The sequence below is a fragment of the Zeus faber genome, assembly GCF_960531495.2.
Source record: "Zeus faber genome assembly, chromosome: 7".
NCBI lineage: Eukaryota > Metazoa > Chordata > Actinopteri > Zeiformes > Zeidae > Zeus > Zeus faber.
In genome coordinates, this window is record NC_137203.1 from 19,731,991 (window position 1) to 19,744,684 (window position 12,694).

The window sequence follows — 12,694 nt, forward strand, 5'->3', positions numbered from 1 at the left end:
CATGGTCCTTGTTGTGGACGGGGCTTCCTTTTTTTGTGCCAATTTTTTTAAAATGGGAGTTACGCAACCGATTGGTTCTTGATAAAGTGGCGATTTTCAGCACGATAAGTGATAAAGCATTACAAGGGTGTTTGTCCGAAGCCGCCGCTTGCAGTTACACACTGCAGAGTGTTTGACAAGAAAATGCAACGGAGACACACAATTCCCAAGTATTCTCAAGTAATTGGATCTGTTAATAAATCCCAGTGAATGCGGCATTGCACAAACAGACGGAAGGCAACGTGAGTCATGAAAGTCGTGCATTGACACGACCGGATTTATCTTTTATTGAGTGTGAGACAAGAGAAGATGACAGACAAGATTACTGATATCACAGACATGAAGTTAGATGCAGATATTAAACCATGTGCAGTCAACTATTAATTAAACAAATGTGCACTAGATAGATGGATATATATAGACACTTTATTCATCTCCAGAGGGAAATTCCTGTGTTATAGCAGCTCACATCAAAAAAATTGGCGATAATAATAAAAGTAAAAATACATATTAAAAACTTTAAAAATATATATATTTGTAAATGAACTAAAATTAAAAAAAATGGCAATGTTCAACAAACCTAAAAATCACCTCAGAAATTGAAAAAATGGCAATATACACTGAACCAAAACATTTTGAAATAAACAAACAATTTGACAATATGCACACACACATATATATATATATATATATATATATATATATATATATATATATAAACTGTACATATATTGTGTGTACCAGGGTTTAAAAGTAAATAGTTATAGACGATCAAACAGGATATTATAAGATAAAGATGATATAAGACACACGTTTATATACAGTATATACATATAGTCATACAAAACTTGTTTTAGAGTGTTTTAAAGTACGCATTTAATTGATTGAACCAATCTGTGGGGGATGAAGACCAGCGATGGATTGCTGGTCCATGTTATATATTTTATTCGAATGAAAAGGCTTCGCTGAATAACTCAGTAAAGTGATCTGAACCCATGAGTTGGCCAGGAGGTGTGGCTGCCTGCCTAGCTGGGCTGTCTTGGAGAATCATCAATCCCTCCTCACCTTTCCACACCTCTTCTACCTACAGTACCAGCGGGGGGAAAAACACCGGGCTGGCACTCCTTCCAGGGACAGGAACATCTGGAGTACACATGTGAACCTCTACGCCCGCCATCATGCCATCATAAACCCAATAAACAAGCACTGATGCTGCCTGCTGAGGAACGTACGTTTCCATCCAGGTTGTCAGACAAATTTTACAAACACAAGTGTTTCAAGATTCTGATTTAAAAATATATATAAAAAAAGCAGGAAAATCAGCTGAAGACCAGTTAAGAATGTGGATTCCTGATGAATCCATAATTTGATGAAGACCCCACGCCCAGTAATCCACATTTTTTATTTAAAAAAATGTATTCCATGTTTGTATAGAAGAAAGTTAAAGCTTTGTGCATTGGAGACAAGTTTTCAAAATGAGGCTGAATCTGTTGAAACGCACCTTGGAGCATATGGCAGTAGGGTTTCACCAAAAATAACTCCAGGGGTGGGACCACAAAAGAACCACAAAGATGAGGGAAAGTTAAAAAAAAAAAATACTTTCCCTCATCTTTGTGGTTCCTTTTGGTTATTATCCCCCCCCCCCCTTTTCTCAGTGCTGTCCTTTTTCTGATCCAAACTATTCCGGGAAAAGCCGTTTAAAACCATCTGTCTCAAAAATATACCTGCACTGGGCTTTGCTAATGGAATTCCTACGATAAGATTGGCAGCGGAAAAAACGAAACAGAAATGCCTTGCAGTAGTAAAATTGTGCATGCCAGTGCACCGCCAGAGGTTGAGAAAATTGAGGTGGTTTGTGTGATTTACATAGAAAATGCAAGAGAAATAAATGCATTAAAGTAGAACATGCTCAACGAGGAAAGCCAGTGACTTCCCAAAGACTACGGTGTGAATGTGTCCTTCCCCACGACTCTGGAGATACTTGGAACACCCACGTACCTTTCACCCAAACTTTGCTGACAATCCTTTGCCATTGACAGCCCCATACTTTGACGACACTGGCGTCCGTTGCTCACCACCCTAATTTTTATTTTATTTTTTTTCTTTCACTGGCTTACGTGGAAACAATGCATTATACGGTTTCGCAACCTGAAAACGGTGACACGCTTGACGTCTGTCCCTGGTACCGACATGATTCAAATGGCCTCGGGGGCCAGCCGCCGTGAGAGCTACCACTAAAGGGTAATCACCTTTGTTAAACAGTTTGTCAGATGGCGCTTTTCCAAAAAAATAACACGCCTGTTGGATCCACGGATGGCAGGAGGGTTCATAGCCTTCCGAAGTGCGATAAAGCACTGAAGTTGACTTTTGACCGTTATCTATCGCCCCACAGAGTCAGAATCAGTGACATATATACTCTGTTGTTTATTGTCAATATTCTCTGGGGAGTTGTTGTCTTCGGGTGAGTGAGTCGAATCAGAAATGCACTTCAATATCACAAGTAGGCAAAAAAAACAAAAATCCCCAAATAAACAGCCCGAACAAGTGAAATGGTACACGGATTCCTTGGGATAGTGTCGAGGTTTAATGTTTTAAGGGCTTTGTGCGGGGGGAAAGTGTTCTCACACCTCTATTAAATCCACACAAAGCGGGAATAATATGCGGTGATGAGGTTTCAGACGGGGGACAAAAGACCTCACACGGAAAAAAAAAAAAGAGGAGTGTAGACAGGGACAGAAGAAGAGAGGAGGACGCAAGGGAGGAGGAGGAGGAGGAGGAGGAGGGCGAACAGGAAAAGTAGGTGCCGTGAAAGGGTGTGTGTTACAGCTGCGTTAGAAAAAGTGTGTGTGAGAAAGGGAGGGAGAGGGAGTGACCGGGAGGGAGGTGTGGTGCGGAGGGCCGGGCTCCGGTCCTCCTCCTGGCACCGCTTCAGCCCGTCACTGATTTATAAAAGGAGGTTTCCAGCGTTCCCAGTATTACAGTCCCTACAAACCTGCTCGCCGCGTCTCCTCGCGCCCCGGGCCGAGCTCCAGCCAGAAGACAACAACAACAACAACAACAACAACAACAACAACAGCAACAACAACAACAGCACCATGGGGCGACAGAAGATTTATCTGGAGAAGCTGGCAAAGTTCTTCCAGATCCGCAACCTGCTGCTTCGCCAGGCCTTGGCCGAGTGCCTGGGCACCCTCATCCTGGTGGTAAGTGTGTGTGTGTGTGTGTGTGTGTGTGTGTGTGTGTGTGTGTTTGTGTGTGTGTGTGTGTGTGCGCAGTATATATATATATATGTTTTCTAAAAGGACAACACAAATCCACATAATCTTTTTTCTAGATGATGTGTATGTGGGTGTGCACGTATGGTTTTAAATGGACACACACACACACACACACACACACACACACACACACACACACCTGGATGGCAACCACCTACATTGCGAGGACAAACTTGAGTGTCCTCATCATCCCAAGAGGCTTCACTGCTGTTTCTGGGCATTTTAATGTGTTTTAGGTGCATCTCCTGATTTAGACTTGTGATTCAAACAGGTGTTAAGTGCTGTTTTAGGCACAATCCCAACAAACCTTGTTTTTTAAAGTTTTTTACTGAATGCCCCTATAGTACAAACCACCTGCAGCTGTATCTGTGCGAGCGTGTGTGTGTGTGTGTGTGTGCATATGCATTCAGCTCTACCATCACGTCGTTTCGAAATAGGGACTTAAACAAACAAAAACAATCACGATGCTTCAACAGTGGAGCGGCAGACACACATACCTGTAGCAGCTTTTTCTTCAATGTCAATATTGGCGCCTTGACTTTTCAAAGGCTTGTTTCTTTACCTCCACCACTTTTCACCTGCTTTTCGTTTCAAGTACCTTCAGCTAAGTCCGTCTTGCTTTGTCTGCGGGCCGCATTGATTGAAAGCAGCAGTGAAGTGTTGTTCTTTCGGACGGACATTAGAGGGGCAGAAGAGTGATGTATTGACCAGTAAAGAATAATTGATCCCCAGGCCACGCTAAGTGATATATTGTATATCTAACAGGCAACCGTCAATTCAACGCTGGAGGAAAACTGTGCTCAAACCCATGTTTGTTATTAACAGGTTCCTTGGCGCTGTCCTCACAGCGACCACGGTGAGATTAACAAACTCAGTACTGTCAACACGATCCTAGTCTGATCCAGGATCCAGGATACAGTCTTAAATAAACTCTGGTGTGTGTGTGTGTGTGTGTGTGTGTGTGTGTGTGTGTGTGTGTGTGTCTGTGTGTGTGTGTGTGTGTGTGTGTGTGTGTCTGTGTGTGTGGGGGGGGGCATGTGTGTGCGTGCGTGCCTGCGTGCGTTCGTGTGTGGTTGTATACTTGTCACATGCCTGTACAGCATCTTGGTACATTTTTTAGCAGGGACTCATCTCAACAGAAGCACCGTTGTCCCTTTTAAAATGGGTTCACACTTCCTTCCTTCCTTCGGGGGAAAAAAGGGAGTGGCCGTGCGTGCCACTGGGGCGTGTCCATAATCCGCAATCAATGCGTGACGGTGTCAGCCCTTCTTCATCATCCTGGATTGTCGATGAACCGGGTTTCGGTAACCAGGACGCGGGGCATGTCATATAGATGACTGTACATAGACAAGCGCACCCATTCAACCCAAAATGCGTTCCTACATGATGGTCGGTGAGGTTTGCGGGGAGGGATTTTGGAGCACAGTCCCAAATTCACTTCAAATTACTCCTCCCCCTCTCGACAAACTAGATTTGCGGCCGGCGTCCGGCTCCGTGTCCGACCTGAATTTGTGCAAATGAAGAAGCTGTGCAGTTAGGAATTTTGGGGAGTCGTTACGGGCGAGCAGTTTTTGCGGTTCCGGGGTCTCTCTCCAATAGTTGGAACGGAGACGTGTCAATGGGGTCGACTGTGAGGCTCCTCTGACTTCATCTGATGTTCCCAACTGTGATAACGCAGCAGCGACGGAAGCCCACTGAGCCCCGTTGTAGTATTAAGATAAAAAAGATTAAACAGCACGTTTTTTTGTAAAACCCATCTGATTTGGGACAGTGGAAGTTACCTGGTCCGTGTAAAGCTCCTCAATGCCTCTGACATTTGGGATAACTCAGTGAAAGACTCTGTGACTTTATGTGAGAAGTCCCTGCTTGGCCGAGATCACCAGCGTATATCAGGGAACCGTGAATACAAAAACTGCTATACACACATTTACAGCAGGAGTCTGATCTGCTCCAGTGCTCTTTTCCACCGATGGCTGGTCTCATTAGGGGCTGGGGGTGGGGTGTGTGGGGGTGGGGGCGGTGATGGTGAACGTCCCTTAGGCGCCACCTCCATTGAGTGCGGTTCGTCGCAGCTAACCTCAATGCAAGAGTCCTGTGGTCTAAGTGGAATGCTTCTTCTTTAGGGGATTTTAAAATTGGTAGTCTCAGCTCTCAGCAAGGATCTCATACACTTCCCTTTATCAAAAACATATGAAATAGAGTATTCACAGGCATGCAAGCGGGCACACACACATACACACAAATCCACAGTACAACACACACTTCCAAATGTAGAGCGCACTGCGGATGACTGAGCTACTTGATGTATGGGATTACAACCTGATGTGTTTTTTCACTCCTAGTTTTGTGTTCTGCGTTGCCACTGACAGTGCTAACGCTGGGTCAATGTCAAAACGAGGACCTTCCTCTTCATATCCCGTCTCCCATTTTCCACACAATGGAGCCCATTTAACGGAAAGGGCTTTCGGTTTCACCGGTTTCCCTGATTACGATCACCCGATGGCCTGACCTTGCTCGGTGACAAAGCATCGAGTATACTGAATTAATATTTGGCGGGAGGAAAGACAAAGACGGCGGTGTTGTGAATTGTCAACATCGATCTGCCATCTCCTGATATCAACACGCTGTTCATGTTCGAGAGATCTGGTGGCAAATAAGGAAGTATTACAACCTCTATATCCCACAATGCTGACCAAATTTCCCTGGTCCCCTCCCCCCCAGATGTTTGGCTGCGGAGCCGTAGCACAGCTTGTGCTGAGCAGCGGATCCCACGGCTTGTTCCTCACAGTCAACTTTGCCTTCGGCTTTGCTGCAACTCTCGGCATTCTGGTCTGCGGCCAGGTGTCAGGTAAGCAAAACATTACACAACGGTGCACAATCAAACCCTTGCACAATTGTTGCATCCATTTTACTTCCAACCAGCCACCCGTTGAGTTAGCAATGCACTCGTCAAGCTCTTCTTAAGAATACAACGCTCATCTGCCTCCGTCCGTGCGTCTTATTCTGCAGGAGGCCATCTCAATCCCGCTGTGACCTTTGCTCTATGCCTGCTCGGGAGGGAGCGCTGGAGAAAATTCCCAGTGTACTTTGCCTTCCAGACACTGGGTGCATTCCTGGGCTCCGCAATCATCTTTGGCATGTACTACGGTGAGGGATGGCTGCGGACACAAAGCCAAATTTGATTTTAACATCATTTTACAGTCACTACAAAAATATTGCCGAGCATAGATTCAACATCATTCTGCAGTTTTTGCTGTAATTTCCTATACCCTGTACACCTCAGATGCCCTGTGGGACCGCCCTGGGGATTTCAATGTGACTGGACCAAACAGCACAGCCGGCATCTTTGCTACGTACCCTGGAAAACATCTCACGATCCTCAACGGCTTCTTCGATCAGGTAGACTCTAGCTTAAGGAAGAAATGAAAAGCCTGAACCGCCTCAAAATACAATCAACCCGTTGTCCGATCTGATAGATGAGGTCAAATTCCTCAAGTTAGTTTTTCCCTCTTTCATTAAGTAACCACAACAAAGCTACTTCCTAAACTTATAGTTCCAAATAATGCATCACTCTCCATCTTAGATCATTGGAACAACGGCCCTGATTGTCTGCATCCTGGCCATTGTGGATCCATACAACAACCCCATTCCTCCGGGGCTGGAGGCGTTCACTGTGGGCTTTGTGGTTCTGGTCATCGGACTTTCCATGGGCTTCAACTCCGGCTATGCCGTCAACCCTGCCAGGGATCTGGGACCACGTATCTTCACTGCAATTGCTGGCTGGGGCATTGAAGTTTTCACGTGAGTGTTTTTCTGAATATGTTACCCTCATGAGTATGAATTGAATTGGCCGTATTTGATTTTTCAATGAATGGAATGGGGCTCCCCATGTTCACATGGGGCAATATTGCATTCCATTCAAGAAGGCTAATCTTGGATGAAACTTTTAAATTTTCAGTGTCAGAAATGGCTGGTTCCTGGTGCCCGTCATTGCCCCCTTCATTGGGACCGTCATTGGGGTGATTATCTATCAGCTGATGGTCGGCTTCCACGTGGAGGGCGAGGCTCACGACAAGAAGCTGAGAGACCAGCAGAACGAGAGAGTCCACCTCACCAACGTCACCAGCAACAACGCCCCCAAAGAGGACAACAAGGAGATGTCATCATAAAAACACCAAAGAGCGAGCCCTGTGCGGTGCCTCGTACCGCTACACAATACAGCTACACACAAAACGACCAGAGCCACAGAAGTACCTGCACATTCTGTAAATACGCAGACCTCGTTGAAAAAGCACAGAATTACATTAATTCTTTTGTGTAGATATTGTTTTTTCTACATATAGATATAAGTTTCTCTAGCACTCTGGTTTGGACAGTATTGTATACTTTATACCAAGGTAGATTGATGTAGGATTTTTATATTTCTTGATGTAATGTTAAAGTTGTATTCTTAGTAATTATGTATCCTGATCATTTTATGTATACTTAGTCCAGAACCTTTCAATATAAGCAATCTCAATTTAAAAAATTGTAATCCTACAAATTCAAACTTACATTTTACATTTCTGAAAATGTGGGTTCTATGGCAAGGACATTTCTAGTGGAGTACAGGTACAGTATGATAATAACATTGTTTCTGGTGCAACTATCAGGTGTTATTAAGAGCTAACACATTGACCTGTTTTTGTTCCACTATGCCAAATACCATCTCAAAACATTTGTTTTGCTCATTTTTGTCATTGGTCTCTGGAAATGGTCTTTTAGGTATTTTCTCAAAGAGCTGAGAGCCACTGTGATGTATTCTTCACCAGAGAAAACTTGATTATTTGTCTCAATAAGAAACCAGAAATTATTATTAACAAAGTTATTTTATGCTTCCCGATGTATGTAAATATCAGCAGTGTAGCAATGCAAGAACTACTACTTTGAATCTAGGACAACGGCAGACCAAATGCAGATTATACATCACATCCAGTTGATGTATCTTTCGATGTGTCTGTGCCTTATATAACCCTTCAAGGTATTGTACTACTTTTTGTATTGTACACGGTATTGTGTCTACTGATATAATAAAGTTAATTTTTATTACTCTGTAAATGTGGGTCATTATATGATATTCCAAGTTTCTTGGATTGGACATTGAGACTTGACCTGGGCAAGCACTTTGAAATATTCTCATTCAAAACGTTTGGGTTGTGCTAAGACCCTGGTTTAACGAATGAAGAACGTGACTTCTTACTATGCCTCTGCTGAATAAAGCTGAAAGCCCTTTGTAGCCCCTAAGTCTCAACTTGGTCCACTAGGGCACCCATCATAAGGCCCGCCCCCCAGTATATATACTGTGTCACCGCCTGTCACACGTACTCTGACCCATTATTCAGCTCTTGAGCGAGTCAGTGAAGCCACCAGTAAGAACTGTCATTCTTCCTTCCTAAAACCAGGGTTGGAGCACAACCCAAAAGTTTAAATCCATTTCAAATTCGAGTTCTTTCATGCCATATTGTATACCCACCTCCCTCACTGACTGCGAGGTTAGAACCGATGTGTCCTATGCCAGCCCCCAAAGGCAGAGACATAGAACCCCCGGGTCCGAGTAGTCTATTCCAAGGACCAACTGGCAGATGTCACCTCCGACCCCAATCCCAGCGTATAGGAACCCATTCATAGGGTGCAGAGGTAAATTATATAACAACGCCCCCCAGACCCACCGCAATTTTGTGGGTTGGGGATTCTGCATACAGCTGAGCTTGTATCACCAGACCGTAACCCCTGTCAACCACATAGCGTAACTCTGTACGCAGGCTAACACCTGGCCGCTATCAAAACAGCCTGCGTCAGCGCTGACGCCATCAGGTTGTGACTGTAATATCTGGTGAACGTGTGTGGGCTAGTCCAGGAAGCAGCACCACACACCTCCTCGACCCGAAACCCCTCGTAACAACGTCCACGAGGTAGCCACACCCCTAGTGGAAGGCGGTTTAAGACCCTCTGGGGGTTCCTGCCCCATGGAGGAGTGAGCGAATGAGATCGCTTCCACTATCCAGTGAGAGAGACGATCTTTGGACAGGAGTTTCCCAGTTGTATGACATAACAGACAAAAAGCTGGTCTGACTGGCGTATGGAGCGCGTGCACTCCACATAAACCAATAGCGCCCAGACAAGCCACAGAGAATGCAGCCTTTCGTCCTCCTCTGACCAAAGGGAAGAGATAAAATAGAGAGATCCATTGTGGTCGATTTGAATCCGATTGTCTTCGATTGTCTGTGGAGAACACCAAGCAAGACTAACAGACAAACAGCGCGGCCAGATTTCCCACACGTTTTGATGAGACAAGTTCCGGAAGCAGCGTTGACTTCAGTGACAGAAAATGTTACTCCCACCTTCTGAAGATGTTGGAATGGGGGTCCCATTTAGGCATTCAACACCAGAACAAGATTCCATTTTGGAGTCAGTGACCGCACACACGGGCATTACTGGAGGGTGCCTTGCATACGCCTGGATGGCAAACTGTGACTGCTTGGTGGCTTGCGATCCACTCCATTATGACAAGCCGATATAGCGGCCAGATACACCTTGAGAGTGGAAGGCGCCAAGCTTCAGACTTTGGAGGAAACTGAGTATGACCCCAATGTAACAGCGTAATGGGTCATCTCCATGCGCCACATACCAGCACTCAAAGACGAGCAAGATGTGTAAAGCAGGGCTGACAGGGCCCGGGCTCTCTGAATTATTTAGTGGGCAGAGATGCCGACGCCAAGCCTTTGTAAAATACAGCCCCGCCAGCGTGGAGGGAGCAGCGGGTTCAGGGTCCGCCCAAGGGATCCCCAGCTTCGCCACAGCTCGCACTAGGAGGTGCCGCAGCATCTGGTATAAAGGCTCCTGGGACGGTTTGGGAGTAGTACCATGTGCCTCCTCACCTGGCTCTTCTCCTTACCCTTCCTCCTCCTACTCAGAGCCCCACTGGGCTGCGTGGAACTCGCGCTGCTCCTGGTTCCTCCAAGTTCCCCCAAGTTCGTGGCCAACATCAGGAGATGTTGGCCACGAACTTGGGGGCTGAGGGTGATCAAGAGACGCCGGGGAGTGTGGCCTCGAAACAAGGCCCCAAGAGGGGAGCGCCCATTCCACCTCTTCCCCTCCCTCAAGACGCTCGTAGGCCCTTCAGCAGTATGGGAACGACTAGGGAACAACCAGGGAGATGTCGGCCCAATGGTGGATGACTTCAAGCCGCAGACTCAAGCAGTCGACACAAAAGAACGGGTCCGATAGCGTTGCTTCCGCTTGTGCCTGGACGAGACAGGGGACGCAGTTTCCCACGCGTCATGTGCGCATCGCAGCCAGCACTTGTCTCAAGGTCTGCAGCCATAGCAAGCCATGCAAGACATAATCTTTCCTTTTTTTTGGTTTTCTCATTCTTCCAACAACGGAGAGGAGAGCTGAATAAGCAAAGACGAAATATGACAGGCTGTGAGTCAGTATATATACTCAGGGGCGGGCTTTATGATCAATGCCCTTGTGGCCCAATCGCAGCCTGTTCAGGCCAAGTTGAGGCTTGGTTGGTTTAAAAAGGCTTTAAGCTTTATTCAGTGGAGCTGTCTGGACAGAGCTCAAGGCACAGTAAGAACTCATGTTTACAAATAAAGTTGAACACTGCTTGCTTCAACAAGCCCTCTTTAATGCATGTAGGACAGTGCAGGTGAGGTTACATGTTGAACTGTGTAACCTTGTGGCAAGAAGATGCTTAGAAAATGGAAAGAGACAGCTAGACCGACAGACAGACGGACAAACAGACAGGTGAAAAAATTTGCAGGTGCAAATAAGGAACGGCCATTAGAGATTTTCCCTTGGACGGGGTACAAAACCTGAGTCATAAGATTAACAGGTTTCAATGTCCTGAAACGCCTTGTTTCGACAAGTTGTCAGCACTACAAACAAAAAAGTTGTCAACGTTTATATTAATCAACTGGAACAAACTGACTTCTTCTTCCATTGCATCTTGCAGCAGATGGAACAGCTGGACAGTAGAAACACATCCCAATAATGGGAACTCTTCGTACCCTCAGAGAAAAATAATACTGACAACATCATATATCAACATTACTTTTTGAGATCACAGCGCCGGGAAAGTCTATAAATCCTGATCACTCCGAGAGGTTTGGCGTGATCCCCCAAGATAGATCCCGCAAGCCAATCTGTTCAATCCAGAGTCTGGACTCAGGATCGCCAAATCCCTTTATCCCAGGGAGAGAGAGCCAGAGGCAGACAGAATCACTGGCATTATTGCTGTGGTTTAACCTGCTGCTGTTACTATTTGTCTGAAAAGCTGGGGATGAAGAAGATAGAGACAGACAGACAGACAGACAGACAGACAGACAGACAGACAGGCAGACAGACACACAAACAGAGGCAGGCAGGCATACAGATAGATAGATAGACAGATAGATAGATAGATAGATAGATAGATAGATAGATAGATAGATAGATAGATAGATAGATAGATAGATAGATAGATAGATAGATAGATAGATAGATAGATAGATAGATAGATAGATAGATAGATAGATTGATTGATTGATTGATTGATTGATTGATTAATAGATAGATAGATAGATAGATAGATAGATAGATAGATAGATAGATAGATAGATAGATTGATTGATTGATTGATTAATAGATAGGTAGATAGATAGATGGACAAGAGTGCTGCTTGGACCCCTGTGGCGTGCTGTGTTTGTGTGCAGAGCACGAAGCACCTGAGGGCACTAGTCAGTAACATGTGCAAACCATGTGTAAGCTCCAGCGGGGAAAAAAAAAAATGCGGTTCTCCTTTCCAGAACCAGGGCCTCGTCAATATATAATATCCAGATAATTTATTTTGTCTACATTCCTATTGTTCAAGAAGAAAGCCTTGATCCACATGCAAACAAACAAAAAGGGGGGAAAAAGCCTCCAAAAGCCCTGAGAATTATTTGAATATTGGAATATTATGTTTATTGTAGATCTAGTGTCCTTGCAAAGAAATGATTGCAACTTCAATGATTTTAAATTTAGAAATGTATCCATTGACCTTTGCTTTTTGCCTCACTGACAGACTGGAATTAAAATTCACAATAATATGACACAAGATGTTGACTTATATCGATGGTGTTAGTCGTTTTTTGGGTTATGACCCAGGCTTCCAAACAATAAAAACCATCTGACTGATTAATTGTGAAGGAATCCGTGTGAAACGTGACATACGAGCCTGCTATTGAATGCTGAGTAAGCCTCTCCTCTCTCTCACGCACACACACACACACACACACATAGGCGTTATTCAAATCAGTGTGTCCGTCCCACACCCTTGAGCCCTACCTGCAATGTGAACTATATCCTGAGGA

General features: G+C 45.0%; 1 protein-coding gene across 1 annotated transcript; it reads left to right on the forward strand.

Annotated features, from left to right (window-relative positions):
- The first annotated feature begins 3,032 nt into the window (after positions 1 to 3,032).
- aqp3a (aquaporin 3a) lies at positions 3,033 to 8,405 on the forward strand. Its single transcript, XM_080003608.1, has 6 exons — positions 3,033 to 3,242; positions 6,039 to 6,165; positions 6,327 to 6,464; positions 6,601 to 6,716; positions 6,901 to 7,118; positions 7,276 to 8,405. Exons 1-6 carry the CDS (start codon positions 3,135 to 3,137, stop codon positions 7,484 to 7,486), a joined length of 918 nt encoding a protein of 305 aa, XP_079859734.1. The 5' UTR covers positions 3,033 to 3,134; the 3' UTR covers positions 7,487 to 8,405.
- The last annotated feature ends 4,289 nt before the right edge of the window (positions 8,406 to 12,694 follow it).

Excerpts from the sequence above, each read along its gene's own strand:
- aqp3a (XM_080003608.1), top strand. The coding sequence starts at position 3,135 with ATGGGGCGACAGAAGATTTATCTGGAGAAGCTGGCAAAGTTCTTCCAG. Across the intron at positions 6,166-6,326 it reads GGTCTGCGGCCAGGTGTCAG|GAGGCCATCTCAATCCCGCT; the intron begins GTAAGCAAAACA and ends CTTATTCTGCAG. Across the intron at positions 6,717-6,900 it reads TCAACGGCTTCTTCGATCAG|ATCATTGGAACAACGGCCCT; the intron begins GTAGACTCTAGC and ends TCTCCATCTTAG.